Source organism: Falco cherrug, chromosome 13 (assembly GCF_023634085.1).
Source record: "Falco cherrug isolate bFalChe1 chromosome 13, bFalChe1.pri, whole genome shotgun sequence".
NCBI classification, from domain to species: Eukaryota; Metazoa; Chordata; class Aves; order Falconiformes; family Falconidae; genus Falco; species Falco cherrug.
The window spans coordinates 15,370,128-15,385,831 of NC_073709.1; the positions used below are offsets into that span (position 1 = coordinate 15,370,128).

At 47.8% G+C, this 15,704-nt stretch overlaps 1 protein-coding gene across 2 annotated transcripts in view; it reads right to left on the reverse strand.

Annotated features, from left to right (window-relative positions):
• Positions 1–15,704, reverse strand: part of MDGA1 (MAM domain containing glycosylphosphatidylinositol anchor 1) — a 154,924-nt gene that overhangs the window by 90,802 nt on the left and 48,418 nt on the right. For both annotated transcript variants that reach the window (XM_055726118.1, XM_055726117.1), the window contains exons 3-6: positions 13,102–13,276; positions 8,538–8,734; positions 5,650–5,782; positions 174–443 (exon numbers count right to left, since the gene is read on the reverse strand). In XM_055726118.1, the coding sequence (XP_055582093.1) occupies positions 174–443; positions 5,650–5,782; positions 8,538–8,734; positions 13,102–13,276 (775 nt within the window). The remainder of the gene's footprint in view (positions 1–173; positions 444–5,649; positions 5,783–8,537; positions 8,735–13,101; positions 13,277–15,704) is intronic.

The window sequence follows — 15,704 nt, forward strand, 5'->3', positions numbered from 1 at the left end:
TGCTAGCACAGCAGTTGGTCTGGGAGCACAGAAGCTTGCATAGGCACTTCTCCAGAATACTAATCACTGCTAAGTATCACATTCACCCTCAGCTGCACAACAGCAGCCAGGAGAAATGCAAATCTAGCCCCTCCACCCTGAAAACCCATGCTCCAAGAAAAAGAGCAACTTACACCGCACCAGCAGGTTCACTGTCTTCTTTGCTGGGTTCCCCACATTGTTGATGGCCGTGCAATTGTAGTAGCCTGAGTCCTCTACACGGATCCTCCAGATGGTGAGGTTGCCTCCTTGCACAAGGCTGTTGGGAGGCATTGGGCCAGGAGAATGAGACCAAACCAACTCTGGCTGTGGGTCACCGCCTGTCAGAGAGCACTGCATAGTGATGTTGTCACCGGGGTTGACCACCAGCGTCTCATTGACAGACAGCTTCAGAGCAGGTGGAGCTGGAAGAGTACAGAGGGACACTTCTGAGCTTGAAAAAGACCCATCAACTTGCCTGTGTACACCTTCAGACTTTCTAAGGTCTGTTCTTGAAGACAGCTGGTTTGAGCAGGGAGAGCTGGAGTGATCTGTGAGTTCATTACAAATACAAGGTTTCCGTGAACCTAAAGCATTACCATGTCTGAGTTTGAGCACTCTGCTCTGTTATGGTTAGGAAACACTGCAGGCAGGACCTCACACTGCCCCAGAACAGAGGTCATGCCTAAAACACTCCACCACTAGTGCTTGGGCTTGGGAAACAAGCTAGGTGTGATATTTTAGCAGTGTTCAGTGCAGGTTCTCTAGGGCTTAAGACTCAGGTTAAAAGAAAAGCCTGATGAACCCCCCTTCCACAGGCAGAAGCAGCAACCAGAGAAAATCTGGCAGTGGAAAACCTGAAACTAGAGGCTTCTTGACTCCTGACGCAAACAACTGCAGCAAGGCAGAAGGGCAATGGAAAGCCACTGCAGCTCTGCATTACCTACCTGCATGCATCCAGCCCACTCCTCTGCAGACACCACATCGCCTTCTGTTCTCCCCGTACTTAACTCCCCTGACTCTAGGCAGGCCCTGCAGAAGCAGCACTGGAGAAAATTCTCAACTGGTAGCTCCTACTAGAGCACCTGTATCTCCCTTGCTGCAACACTATTGTACCAATCACAGTTAATCTGCTTATGCCTTGGACAGGAACAGCACAATGCACTGAGCCCTGAGAAAGAAAAAAGGAAAAGAAAAAAACCAACCCAGACAGGAGAACAGGAGATTCACTGTCACAAAGCATGGGAAGTTGCAGCCGTGGATGAAGCCTAGCATCTCAGGACCTGATTCAAAGCATGCTGGGAAGCTCACTGGGATGTCAAGTGTTCTGGATGGTTCTCTCAGTCCCAAGGGAAGAGCACCAGGTGCATGCCCAGTCACAGCCTGCTCCTTCTGCTTGACCACTAGAGCTCCACCCTGGTGGAGAGCCGGAGGAGAAAGGACAGGCTCAGAGGATCCTGCTAGAACGCAACAACTGCTTGTGTTTAGGGACAGTTAGGATTAAACCACTCCTCCTGTACAGAGTTGTCATCCCAAGAAGGAGTTTTGGGGAGTTCCACCATGAAAAATGGACCTCATCTATCCCATGATACGCTTCTCCATGTCTCACACCCAACTAGACATCTTTGAGAGGCAAAGCCTTTGCCAGGCAGCTGGCCCTTGCAGCTCAAAGCCTGACACAGAGGACCAGGACCTGTTTGCACTGTAACAGTCCACGAAGAGTAGCTCTGCACTCACTCTTAACCTCCACAAGTGTCAAATACACTTTTCTACAGACCTGAGGGCTACAGACCAGGTCACAGGGGTTGTCTTTCATGCACAACTGAACGGAGACCAATTCAAAATGTCTAGAGAACCTCTCCTTTGAATACTCTAGTACCTGGTTTTGGTTTATTTCTGCACCCTTCTCACTACATCCCCCCTCCAGGAACTAATCAAAAAACCTTCCTTTTTATATTGTCTGTTTCACCCCAGGAAAAGCCTTTTAAAGCCCCTGTCAGCACCATCACCGGCTCCATCCACACAGAGCCGAGAAAGTAGCAGTCGCCAGCACAAAGGCGGGGAGTATGTTTTAAGTAACAGCCATAATAATGCAAAATAAGACATTGTTCCATATTCATGAAGCCTGATTTAACAGCATCATTATTTCTGCCTCTTCTCTCCCTGGACCCTGCGTTAATGAGCTGTGCTGGATTTGTGTTGGATCTCTGAATTACAGCCCATACAAACAAGGCAAGGAGGACTGCTCTCTCCGCCGCACCAGCACCATAATTTAGCAGCGCAGCTACTGCCATGCTAGGATATTGCTCTGGTGCAGTGAATTAAACGTCTCTCCCTGGCCACGGTGCATGCTGTTTGTGCCAGGGGTGGCCAGCTGTGCCTAAGGAAGAAGGTGGCTCCTCTGCCACCTGCACGGGCCATTTTGAGGCCAGTGGTTGGAGTCCTTGACTTTCAGGAGGCCACAGCCTGCACTAAGAGCCTTTCACAGGTCTCTTTGCTGGAGTTTTGGAAACAGTATGCAAGGGTTAATGTGCACTAATGAGCAAAGGAAGGATTTGTACATCCTCTCCAAGCTCCAGTCGGTTTCACAAGATGCTAGGAAGACCAAGAATGCAATAGCTTGACTCACTATGGTCAGGCAGGTCACATTCCTGACACTAACAGGCTGTCAGCTGAGTGTAGCTAACACCAAATAGCTGTTGCTGCCCTCTGACATTGAACTGGTCTCAGGTTCACAGGGCACAGACAAACTGACAAATGCAGCATCTTGCCTGGCAATCTCCATCCATCCCTGTCAGAGCCAGAGAAAGGCTGAAACTAGTCTATGGCCAGAGAGATGATGTCAGGGTTGGGGAGCACAAACCAGAGGTCCTGCAAGCTCTGGTTAAGATTTAGGGCTCTTGCAGTGCTCGATGTGCACGTATCAGACCAACAATCATCTTACCCAGTTCTGGGCAAGGCAACACGGGAAAAAAGTGACATGCCGGTGCCAGCACTGCCTCAGCACAGGTTGTGTGTGCATGCAAGAGGGAGGGAGGGCAACTGCAAAGCTGCCACCCGCACAGTTCCAGGCAGCGAGCCCCGTGACCTGCCCCAAAAGGGAGCCTGGCCGTGGGCGCCTGCACGGGCTCCCACTCCCACTCCTGTCAGCAGACAGAGGTTAACAGTCTGCAGACATTGCTATGCAGGAGATGAATCTCATTTATTTGTAACCTGTGGCAATTCCTTTTGTTCTTGGCTCAGGAAACCTGCTGGCGGAGTCTGCTGAGCAGCAAGGGGACCATTAAAAACAAAGAGTCGCTTTCAATTCCCTTTGAAGTCCAATTTGCTGCAGTAAAACTGCAGGAGAATTAACCAGCTGGGCTGCTTAATTTTGCAGAAATTGAGGAAGGGGAAAACGTTGGTCTGACCCTGCTGGAGCAAGTGATGGCAGCCCGGTGCTGAGCTGGTCCTGTGGCTCTGCAGACCCAACCTCCTGCTCCAGAGCCACAGCAGGACAGAGGAGCAGCAGAGGAAACCTCTTTCCCATCAAGGTTGTAGACCAAGAACCCATCCCCTGCTGCATGTGCCAAGCTGCTGACACAGAGCTTGGGAGAAGCACATCTTGCTGGAGACTGCGGGCTGCTCAAAGGCCGCTGCCAGAGGAGCCAAAGTCAGCCAGCTGAGGAACGGCAAACTAAGGCGGAAAAGAAGATTCCCTTGGCCTGACATGACCTGACCCACTAATTGCCCTCAAGGTCTGTAGTATCTGGGTCTATAAATATTTAAGAGATTGATTTCCATGCACCTCGGTGCCCTTTGGGTCCTCCTCAGTTGCAAAGGCAAAGGCATCCCAAGCAAAGCTGCTCAGGATTCCGGGCACAGCCAAGGCTACAGAGGCTGCTAAAACACAAGAGGGAGAGAAAAGACCTATGCAAAACAGGAGAGAATGAAAGATTTTTCTTTAAATATTTTCTCATCTATGCACAATACTACCTACAGAGTAAGTAAGCCAGATAATATACTTCCTGATAAATATACTTGGGTTATTTAACACAACCCCTGCTCACACCCCAATGCCAGTTTCATTTTCACCACCAGCTTTTAATACAATTTTCTAGGAATGCATTTTCCATGACGCCTTTGAGCTTGTAGTGTCAGGCTCCATCGTAACTATGTATAAAAATGCATCTACAACTAAACAACAGGAAAAAAAGAACTAGATGTAGGTGCTACATGGCCCCGGTTCAGAGCTTAGGTAAGTACTGATGAAGTTGGTATAAATTCAGCCATATCGCCGGCTTTTGATCTGGCTACAACCTGAAAATACATTTCCCCCGTTCACTCAGTAAAGGGGCTGAACTGAAATGAAGGGTAGTTTCCCAATGCTTGGGCTGGCAGGGGGGAGTGCACATGATGAGAAATTTGATTTTCTAAGTTTTCAAAGGTAGAAGATCTGTATGAGATCCCTTTCTTCATCTCGAGCACAAGATAAGTTTTTAAAGGGAATATCCCAGCATTCACTACAGTCTCATCCTGAGGGAAATTCAGGCAGTTGTATGAGCAGCTCCAGACACATTCAGAGATCTTACTACATCAAGAATATTTTTTTATGACATTAGCTACTTAGTTCGTTTTCTTAAGCTCATTATTTTTCTTCTTTCTACATGAAATGATGCAACTATTGTTCAGCACCTTGGGCTCAAGTCAGATCAATAAAGGTAATTTATACAGTATCAACAATATCCCATCAACAGTTGGCGACATCAAAAGAGTTCTGTTTCCACTGCACAAAGATGACACAAGGGATGCAAACTGCATTGTGTTACATTAGAGAGGTGAATAATTCAAACAACTACAATGCCTTTCTTTCTGATCATGGAGTACCCCAGGGCTGGAAGCGATTTCCTGACATTTACTTATTATTTGAAAATATTCAACACATGTGGGGGCTTTGTGGGTGGTTTTTTTTGTGGGTCCAGTTTGGTTTGGTTTTAATGGACGGGTTGCAGTCGGGTTCTTGCAAGTACTTGGTACATGATACTCAGTCATCAGTCAGTTACTGCAGGTCAAGCAAGAGGCACCAGACTGATTCTGCTCACAACTGGAGGTGCACCCAAGCACTGCCAGTATGAATAGCAGTGTAAAATTTATTTGTTGGGAAGGCACCGGAGATGTTTGCTTTCCACAAACATCAGCACCAGCAGAGCCCATTAGCTCGGAGGTGCTGAGAGCACAGCCCGGCAAGCCAGGCCAGAGCCACACACGGATGAATTATTTGTAAGAACTGCTGCAGCGTCTGCCCCGCTCTAGACTGTATCAAATCTATTTTTAAAGTCACTTAGAATTATAAATAAATAAAAGTGTCTGGATTAAAAACTACATAGTGCCTCAACACCTACATGTACTCTGTTTTAATGATCTCACGGCAGGCCTGGTTAAAGCACCAGCTATATGCAGAGCTACAAGAAATCAGAGCATCCCTGGCCACAAGACTTCTACACGAAGGATTTGTAATCCTAGCAGCCGTGTACATGAACATGAGGTGCTGCAGGTCCTGGAGAGCATGCTGTGTTATCCTCCTGGAGGGTAAGGGCTGTTGAGCAGGTGAGGGGTTGGAAGGCTGCAGGGACCCTCTGTACCCCCTCTTACCTGTGGTGTTTGTGAGCTGGAAGGTGATGGATTTGTCAGGGATGCTGCAGACGTTGCGGACAGACACCTGGCATGTGTAACTGGCATAATCTTGGGGCCGCAGGTTCTTCAGCTTCAGGACTTTGGTTTCACCCTGGCAGTTGGGAAAAAAGTGGGGAAAAAGGATGTACAAGGTGTACAAAGCACAGATCATCATTGCAAGTCTGTAACCTGTCCTGAATTAGATTACCAGCAGTTTCCATCCAAACCTCAGCAAACTGCACAGACTCCAAGCCCCCCTAGCTATATATAAAGGAGACACAAAATGTTTGCTGTGGTAACTCCACCTCCAGGATTTCTCCAAACACCCAGCATCCAACTGACATATAAGCTGAAAGCACTGTCAAACAGGTCTAGGCATAATTTCTCATCAACCACCATCAGAATCATCTTGCGGAACTTGAAAAACCTTAAATGTTCCAAAACAGACCCTGAGATCTCACACTGAGATGTTGGTAGGAACCCAAGGGAAGTCACTGGGGTCTCAACATCACTCAATCAAATGAAATCAGAGTATATACAAGCCTTAATGCTGGCCTAAATATGACAAGTTCAACAGTTACAGTGTAAAAATTTGCAGCACAGGGGAAAAAAAGGTAATTCATAGAAATATTCAAAACTTTCTGATCTGTCTTCTCTAGATTCTAACCTCATTTATGCTGGTGTAAATCTAGAGTGATGAGTGACTGCACAGACTTTAACAGCCTTTTCTCATACCAAGGTAACAAACAAATAAACAAAATCACTTTCTGGCACTCCATTAGTTACTGGCTTGTTATAGAAACATAATCAAGTTGTTAAATTAACAGTAGATGCATTCTTTTAGATTTAGATTTTTATTTATGGAATGTGGAAAGCTCTGAGATGCGTCCTGTGGTTTGCACACCCTGCAACTCGTATGTCTTCCCACGACAGCTTGTCACTGTAGTTCTCCTTGTGTTTGTCTAAATCTCTTTTGGAGAAACCATCCCGTAATTGCCTGCAAACGTGAGAAGGTGTCAGCACAACAAATCCTCCTAAGAACAACCTCAAGGGACTGGACGATGAGCTCAGGCATGCTAATATGCAGAGAAAAAGGATATGAACTGAGTAAATTAGAAAGATAAATACCTAGGAGACCAATAACCCTGTGAAAGTCCTGTCCCCCGGGATTTGTTGCTATGCCACACAAATGACAGCATTTACAACGTGCACATCAACTAATTACTTACAGGGTTATATGTATCCTGTTTATCGATTAGTAAATATTGGGTAGATGTGTAAAAACATGCAGTGTAACTTTTAAAAAGCCTAAAGAGTAAAGTCTTCACCTCCTTTTTAATGTAAAAGACTACCCAAACCTGACACTGATACCAGTTCATCTCTAAGACAATATTACAAACCCCTGTGAAGTCTGCCTTGTTTAACATAGTGCATTTGAGCTCCAGCAAGATTTCCCCATCCAAACAGTGTTGCAGAGGTGTGTTTTCATTAACTTACCAACCCAAACCACCAGGTCTATGCTGGTGCTAAGGAGAGGTCCGTAAGGGCGCACATGTGTGAGCACAGAAGCCCTAACACCCTCGCTCAAGCGCTGGGAATGACCCATCACGTTGGGAACATTCCCTGACAGGAGCTGCAGAACACTGGATCGTTTACACATTAATGCTGCAACACGGTGAATTTCTGCTAGATGCCTTATTTATCTCAAGAAAATATCTCAAGTCTTAAGACATCCTCTCATTAAGCAATGTCCCTTGTTAATTACACTGAGCTTAGTGAAAGCTGGAAGAGCCCGTGATGGCTTCCTTTAAGGCCAGGGATGTCCTACTCGGATGCCACATAGCACTGGACTAGACAAAGCTCCTTTCAGGGCCAAACAGCAGCACTGACCTACAGTGTTTCTGCAAATCTGCTGCTCACCAGCATCTCTCTTCTCTCCACTTATCCCCCCGAACGTTTCCATTTGGCTGCCCATTTCCATGACCTACAGAGATGGCGTGTTTCAATAAAATATGAACATGACTACATTAACTGAAAAGCTGCCTGGGGCATCACTCAGAAATCAAACTCGGCCAGAATGTGCTCAGGGCCCAGCTTTGGGAGCGCAGGAAGGTGCGTGGGATGAAACAGGCACCCTGGGGAGCTGCCCTTTCAGCCCTCCCTCCACTGCCTCATGCTGCCTTGCTGGAAGCGCCGGCGCTGGTTAGCAGCCAAAGGACATTCGGAGTTGGAGCTCAGCTTAGGATAACATGCCCAGAGTGCCTTGGCGAAAGAAGAATTCCCTTTGGTCTCCCACTGCCCTGGCAGGCTAATTAGTGTGAAGACAGCGGTGTTCAGAGGGGTAATGTGGTTGTCCAGGGGCAAGTCCAGCACAGGCAAGCAGGAGTGCCCAGACAGTTCAGCTCCCTGTTACTTGTTGCCATTTGGAAAAACTCTATAAACAAGAAGGACTTCCCGATATATGCAGCTTGGACACTCATTTAAGAAAAAAAAAAACCCCACATTAGTAATGGGAGACAGAGGAGACCCAGTCTTGGGACTGTTTGCTTGGATTGTAGTCTCAGCCATCCAGCAGCCACGTAACCTCATTAGGGGAGCTGTGATCTGCTCTCGGGGACAGTGCCAGAAGGGGGAATGTACTTCTAGGCTGTCACACTCCATCCTGCTGCTCTGCTCCTCTTGTACCCTGGCAACACACATACAGAAGTAGGCTCTACCAGCCCTTTTGGAGACGGTGCTCCTTGCAGTGACCCTCACCCTCTCCTCAGCATCACAACCCATGCAAGGAAGGAAACATCATCTACTACAGAATAAGCTGCATCAGCAAGATGCTCAAGACAAGCTGGGGGAGGTTTGCTTTTTTTCACCTGTGTGTAGAGGGGTTCATAGATATCCACGCCATTGTCCTGACTGTGGGAAAGTGTCTCAGCTCCCCGTTTCCAGATGAAGCGAGCTGGTGGGTTGGAGTTGACAGTGCAGCGGAGGAAGACAGTCTTCTCCTGGTAGAAGCTGCCACGTACGTCACTGATGGTCTGGTGAACGGTGAGAACAGGTTCATCTAGATCTGGAAGGAAGGTAGGGAGGGCCGCAGCAGCTGTTAGTGAAGCTTGGTCTGCATGTACAGCCTGCAGAGCAGAGGATGCTCCAGGCACACAGAGGAGAGCGGAAGCTCCCACATATTTGACTGATGACAACTGCTGAATTAAGAGCTGATCTGAGGGCAGGTAACACAAACAATATCTAAAGGGAACAAACAGGAGAAGCCAAAACTCTCCCACTCACCACGCAACCTTCAGAGAATAGAAAGCACCCTCTGGTTTGCAGATCCCCGTGTAGTCCTCAAGCAAGCCACCTGCCTACCACATGCCTCAGACCAGCGGGCTGCTTCACCTTCTCCAGTGGCACCCCACACCCAAAATCACTGCCCTCTACTTGAGGGGGAGGTCAGAAGGATCCCAGGAAACTCTGCTCTATCGCAATTTCTTCTGCTTCCACTTTCCACTTCCCAAATCTCTCCTGAAATCGCAGGGCTAAGCCCATGGCTGTGAGACATCCACACAAAGAATATGACAAACCTTCAAGTCAAGGGGTGAGAGTAAAAGTCAGGACAAGATCAAGGAGCTAAGATGGAAGGTCATCTCCTGGACAGGAGCAAGTCTCATGGGGTGCCATGGGAACATGAGATGCAAAACACTGTGACAGGTATGTACAATTTCTCTTCCTTCCTATTAACATATCCTCTGTGTATTTTCTTCTTTTCAAGGTTCGTACCGACTCTCCTTCAGCAACTTCTACTCGCTGCATTCCTATCACCCACCCCTGAAACTGATCAGACCCTTTGTTTTCTCCCTTTACAGAAAACAGTCCTTCCGATTCCTTCACCACACCTGCACCAGACACAGCTGTCATGACTGAATCAATGGTCATCAGTCACTTCACTTGCAAGGGCACAAGCAATAGCCTCGCAGGGAGCATACTCTCTCCATCCACTCAGAGCACACTGGTCTCCAAGAGTTGCCCTCCTGCTAAAAAGGGATCATTTTCTTGAGCTTTTGAACCAGATGTCCATGTTTGAACATCAAGGAAGCATGAGGAAAACCTCAGAGGGGCTGGATCTTTCTCCTCCCAGAACCACTTTGAGACTGATGGGGGTTAAACCTAATCCCCAACTGGGCCCCTAAAAGATCTGCCCCTGTGCCCTTAAGCACATCTTAGAAGGCATCTGTTGAGCTCAGCTGAAGCAATTCTACATTTTCAAGAGCCTTATAACCCATCTTCACCTGCAAGGAAACTGAGGCACACACACCCACTATTGTCTTGTGCTGCCACTACTGTCTTCTGCACATGTTAGCAGTGAGGACAAGGACACATGCTCATCACCTCCTGCTCTCCTATGCCACCTGATCTTCACGGTATTTTATTTTAGAGATTTGTGAGTTTGGAGAGCTGACTCCCAGAAAGAAAGAGGAAAGCTGGGATAAGTTTCTGCTAACATGTCTCCCAAATAATGTATGTTCTCTGCTGAATCACAAGTGTCAACTTGTGGATTTGCATATTTTAATGAGCTGTATGCTTGGTAGGCAGCAATTGTAATGGGATCCGAGATCTGCCTGCTTGACCACACCATAGCTCAGAGATAGGAGTAAGATCTGTTACCATAAAAACGAAAAGGCACAGCCACCCACCACCACCCCCAAAAAACCCAACAAAAAACAACCCAAGGCTGAAGAAAAGCACACATAGGTGGAAAAAAAGGCTCCTCTCCATACAGTGCTGTCTCCATGTAGAGACATGAGTGACTGAATTTTACACCAAATTCTCTTGGACGGGGACCTTAGGCACAGCCTTTCCTCTTTCCTCCTTCTTTGTCCTTAACCCTCCTTTATTTGTTCACACTTTACATGAGCAACTCTGCAGCACCATCCTTCTGAGCCTCCTGTTTCTCAGCAGGATGCATGGCAATACACTTTCCTTACTGATCAAAGATACTCACCATTCAGGTCTCCTGGCTCCCAGCTACTCCCCACACAGAAAACAACATCTTCCTTTTGGTTGCTAAACCTTTCCTTCCTTGAATCTTTCAGCCTTCTTTTGTAGCAGTCAGCTTTAAGTCTAGCCCTCCTGAGAAAAGCTAAAATAAGACCTATGACGATACGCATGTCCTTGATGTACGCGTAATGCCACTGATGTCCGTGAGCTGCACAAATGATAAATTTGGCCAAAGGCTGCTCATGGAGATGATCACATGGGATGTTTCATGCACAATGTAAGCTTGTAAACATCCATTCTTTCTTTTTCTTTACTTTCTCTCTCTCCCACATGGAAATACTCGAAACAACAGCTGCCTGTCTGCCAGTATCTAACCAATACTTTAAAGCCTCACTTGATGCCCACTGGGGTAAAGGAATAACTTGCTACACGTTAGTGTTTCCAGTTTAATATCCTCTTGGCACCAATGCTGCTCTCTGCACAACCTTGCTGTCTAATACTAAAAGTATGAGTGAGGACTAGCACTAGCTGTCAAGGACACCAAGGCTCACATGAGGGTGATTACTTACCTCTTAACTACAAATTGGGATGTGGGGAAATAAGGGGTTTGTTTTCAAATTCTGATTCATTCAGCTGAAGGTTGCCTGGGTGAGTGTTCAACAAAAACTGTGGTTTTTCCTATGTGTTCCCTTGTACCTACTGCAAATACTAGCAGAAAATAGTCTCTCCTCCCAAAAAAACAAGTGAGCAGAACAGAGGTACATTACCAAGTCCATCTGCAGAGTAGATGTTAGTATGAGAAAGCCCTTGGCCACCCTATTAGCCCCATAGTTCTACAGGTCAGAGCTGCACGAGGGACCACGGGACACTACATCACTCTAGCTCCAGCCTGCACCCCAGAAGTAAAGGGAGCACCCTTCGGGCAGAAAGAGATTCATGCCGCAGTCCTGTTCCTAGAGACACAGGCCTTGGCAAAGTGTCATACCGAGGCTTGAGAAAAGCAAGTCCCCTTTGCAACAGAGAGTCACCATATGCCTCCACCACATGTAGAAGAAACGGGCAGAGAAGCCAAGCAGATCTACACGGGTGTCAGAACTCATTGAAACAAAACTATGTGGTGCCCACGAAGAAATGCTCATCCTATCCAAAGAGGCTGCTCATTAAACAATCTGTTTTCCCAGCCTGTAGGATGGTGCTCACACTGCACTACTCCAATGCAGGGCAGGGCACGGAAGGAACAGAGATGGGAGCTGCTCCAAGCTATATACCACAACTGCAGACCATGAACCTGCCAAAGCCTGAAGACATTCAAGTCTATGGCACACTTTGTGAGGGTCACATCACCGTAGGGCTAAAAAGAAGCTGTCAGGCAGCAGCTGCTGTTCGCACAGCTCTGCCCAGACTCCAGACAGGCACTGGAGTTCTGCAGCCTGAGGTTGCTCCTCGGAGATAACCACCATGCACCTCAGCACAGAAGGCTGTCTTGCTAGAAGCAGTGTGGGAACAGATGGTGACAGGTTCAGGGGCGGTTCCAGTTGCTTTATCCCACTTTACATCTTTTTAGCATCAACTCTTGCTGGCTAGGCCTTCTCAGGAGATATGAATGATGAAAGGGATTTGATGTTACTTGGGTTGGAGAAAACTGGAATAGTGGATAGCTGAGGACAATGAGAAGAATGGTCATCTTCCCCAAGAGAGCAAATCTCTTCAAAAGTTGCCTAGACCTTACATCTTGGATTCCTCCCATAGGGGGGTTATGGGATGTTTCATTTCCCTCCCTTTTTCCCACAGCAGCCGAAGAATAAACATCATTAAGCCAGCATGAGAAGCCTTCAAAACTTGGGGCCCAAGGTGGAGAACCACTAACATCTCCAGGACACAAGAAGGATGGGCAGTGCAACCAGCCAGAGAAACACTGAGACACTGATGTCAAGGGGTCCTCACAGATTGCTTCACGTTCACCCCTTCACAGCTCAGCTTCCTCAGGTGCATCCCAGAGTCTTCTGCTCTGTTTCCCCCATGCTACAGAGGTAGCAATGCTGGGGGCAAGGCACTGGTTTCAGGAATGCTTCAAGCATCTGAGGCACTACCAATTTCAAGAAGCACTGGTTTGCTTCACACATTGCCAGTTTCAAAATGAAGACAAAGAAAGTGGAAGTCATCTACAGTGCTACATCCCAGACAAGTGCTAGGGATCCCTGGCGGTGACAGACATCACAGCACCTAGATAAGAATGACTCACATGGACAGCCAGAGCTATCTTTTTCTGGATGGATCTAATCTCCCAGGGAAAATGGACCCTGGGGACACTACTCCAGTCCCTTTGCTCCTGGATCAGGTGCGCACGGTCCTAGGGCAATGCAGCTCCCTACCAGCCCCGCAGCAAGGCAGAGACATGCAGTAGAACTGTGGGAAGGAATGGGTTGCCGCTAAATGACTTACACTGCACATCTACTCGAATGGACTTGATGGCAGGGACCCCAACCCCATTTTCTGCTTTACAGTAATAGCGGCCCCCCTGCAGCCTTTGGATCTTCTCAATCCGAAGTGTCTCGTTAAGCACTGACGTCTCTTGGAATTTGTCCGACGCGCTGCCAGCAGTTTTGGTCCATCTCACCTGCACGAGAAGAACAAGAGGAATACAAACAAGCAGTGACCCAAACTAGAGATGCCAAGGGACAGCAGTGCTCCCTTCACCTCTCCTCCCCATCCTTCCTAGCCACTCTCAAAAATAAGCCCTACAGCACCATCAGAACTTACCAAAGTTCACCTACTGATCTCAGTACGTCTCAGTAGACCAGCTGCTGATCCTCGTCCATCACCAGTCCCCGTGTCTGAGTGTCCAGCGTAACTCCTAAGTTCACCCAGACACACGCTATGTATTTACCACTCCTGCTCTGGTCCTGTACACCCAGCAGTTTGGTTAGTTTTATACCACTATCCGCACGGCACAGGACTTTCACCATTAAGCCCTGGGACCTCATGTGGCTGGCAGGCCACGAAGCTACAGCAGACATCAGCTCACAGCTACAAACCTTTTATTGCAGTCAACACTCTCTCATCTTTCTCTGGACAGCGAGGCTACCTCTGCTGTTTGCTTTTCCAAGTAAGAGTGAGAAAATGCAGTTGCTATGTGGCTCTTGCCCCTTTCCCTCAGGGAACCTCTGTGTATGTTATTTTTATAGGTCATCCTTTTGCAGGCTTTTACTTTGATTTTAAAGATACAGAGAAAGAAAGAAAAAATCCCATTAGATTTCAAGCTATCTTGCATTTTTTGTCTTTATGTTACGTATCTTAAGATCCTGGCTTGCGGGGGCAACAGAGCTGCGTGGTATTTCATGGTGAATGGTGGCAAAAGGACAGTGCTCCTAAAGACTGTTATTCTTACATCTGGAATGAGGTACAGCCCTAGCAGTGGCAGTACAAGCTTCCCCCTTGTTTTCTGCAGTCCAGACAATGCGCCGGAGAGAGGGCTTTTCTCAGCCCATTGGTTTCCTCTGTCAGCAGCCTCCTTTCTAAAGGGTGCTGACTGGTGCCCATCTAGACTCTGGGACTGAGGTCCAGCAGGATCAGCCAACAGAAAGAAGACAAACTTTCATTTGGCATTGGCCACAAATAAGATGGACCAGGTACCTTGACCACTGTGCCAGACTTTGCCTCAAGTTCACTGCCATCACCTGATTGATGCTGATGCTCTGGAAAGAACAGGGGTGTCTACATTCCACTCCCAGAGCAGTAGGCTGAGCAGATTTTCAGAGCTAATGACCATGGATTTATTTAACCTTTGCAGGCTTATTAGGAAATTGTCTGAGGACCCTGGGACTCTCAGAGTCTTTGTTTGCAAGGACACTTCAGCCAGCTCCTTAATCTTTCCAATTTCAGTTTCATTTAAGTATTTTGGCCACATTTTCATACTTTAATGACTGGCTGATAGAAGGGAAAAAAGATTAAACAAACGTTAGGATATGAGCTTAGCTAGGGAAGAAATCTATCCATCAGGGGGGAAGGCAGAGAAAGGGCACATGCCACATTGTATCTGCATGGGTTCCAGCATCTCCAGTCATGTCCGGTTCCATGCTCTGGTGTCCCCTTGTGCATATCCAGGCAATGACAAGCCACAACGTTGCCCACCAGGCATGCTGTCTGCATCAGACTCTGCTCCAGCAATCTCTCTGGCTACTCAGGCTCCACTCCATGCAACCTGCCAGCATCTTCCCACACATTTAACATCCTTAGGCAGGGCCAGCCCTACCATCTTCCTCATTTCTGACATGCACAGCTATCATCTGCCCATCACTGTCACAAGCCTAGGCTGGTCATTTTTGCTGGCTTGGCTCAGATAGCTTCATTTTCATTGTTTCCAGGATATGCTTTGATGGATAAACCATTTCAAATCCTGCTGGCTGAGTCTCCCTCTCCTTTGTTGTATGTTACAGCCTCTTGGCCAAGTAGCTACTCACAAGCAAGTCTACGGAGGCACTGATAGGTGTATGCACATGCATGGCTTCTCAGCACAAATAGCTTTCACTAGGACCGGGGAAGGGGGGCAAGAAGGCACAAATATCATACTTGGCTCCCTTGAGTGTATTCTGGCACACCTAGCTGTGCTGTATGCACCAGCTGCCACCCGTACCACGCTCTGTCCCAGAGCGGGCAGACCCATGCTGTGGTCCAGTATCTCCAGACACATTGCCCCCACTCTGAGCCAGCCTGCTTGAGTATCTGAAGGGTGGGGGAGGTGGCTGCAGGGGGCTTGAGGCTGTGCAGTCCTCTAGGGACCCTGGGGAAGGACTAGAGCAGTTAGACAAGCTCAGCTCCATACCTCTCCACTGAACTGTGTCTTTGACCACAGCATGGATATATCCCCCACTGCAAGTCTGAACCTGCCGCTGGTGGGTGGCAAGGGCTCTGCATGGGGCTCAGCGAAGTGACCTACAACCAACCTCCCAAACTTCCCCAAGCAGGTTCCTCTTGGCTGTACATTCAGAGAAGCTGAGAGACTGATGGACCATGAAGGACCAACTCCTATGGCCAGCACATGCAGG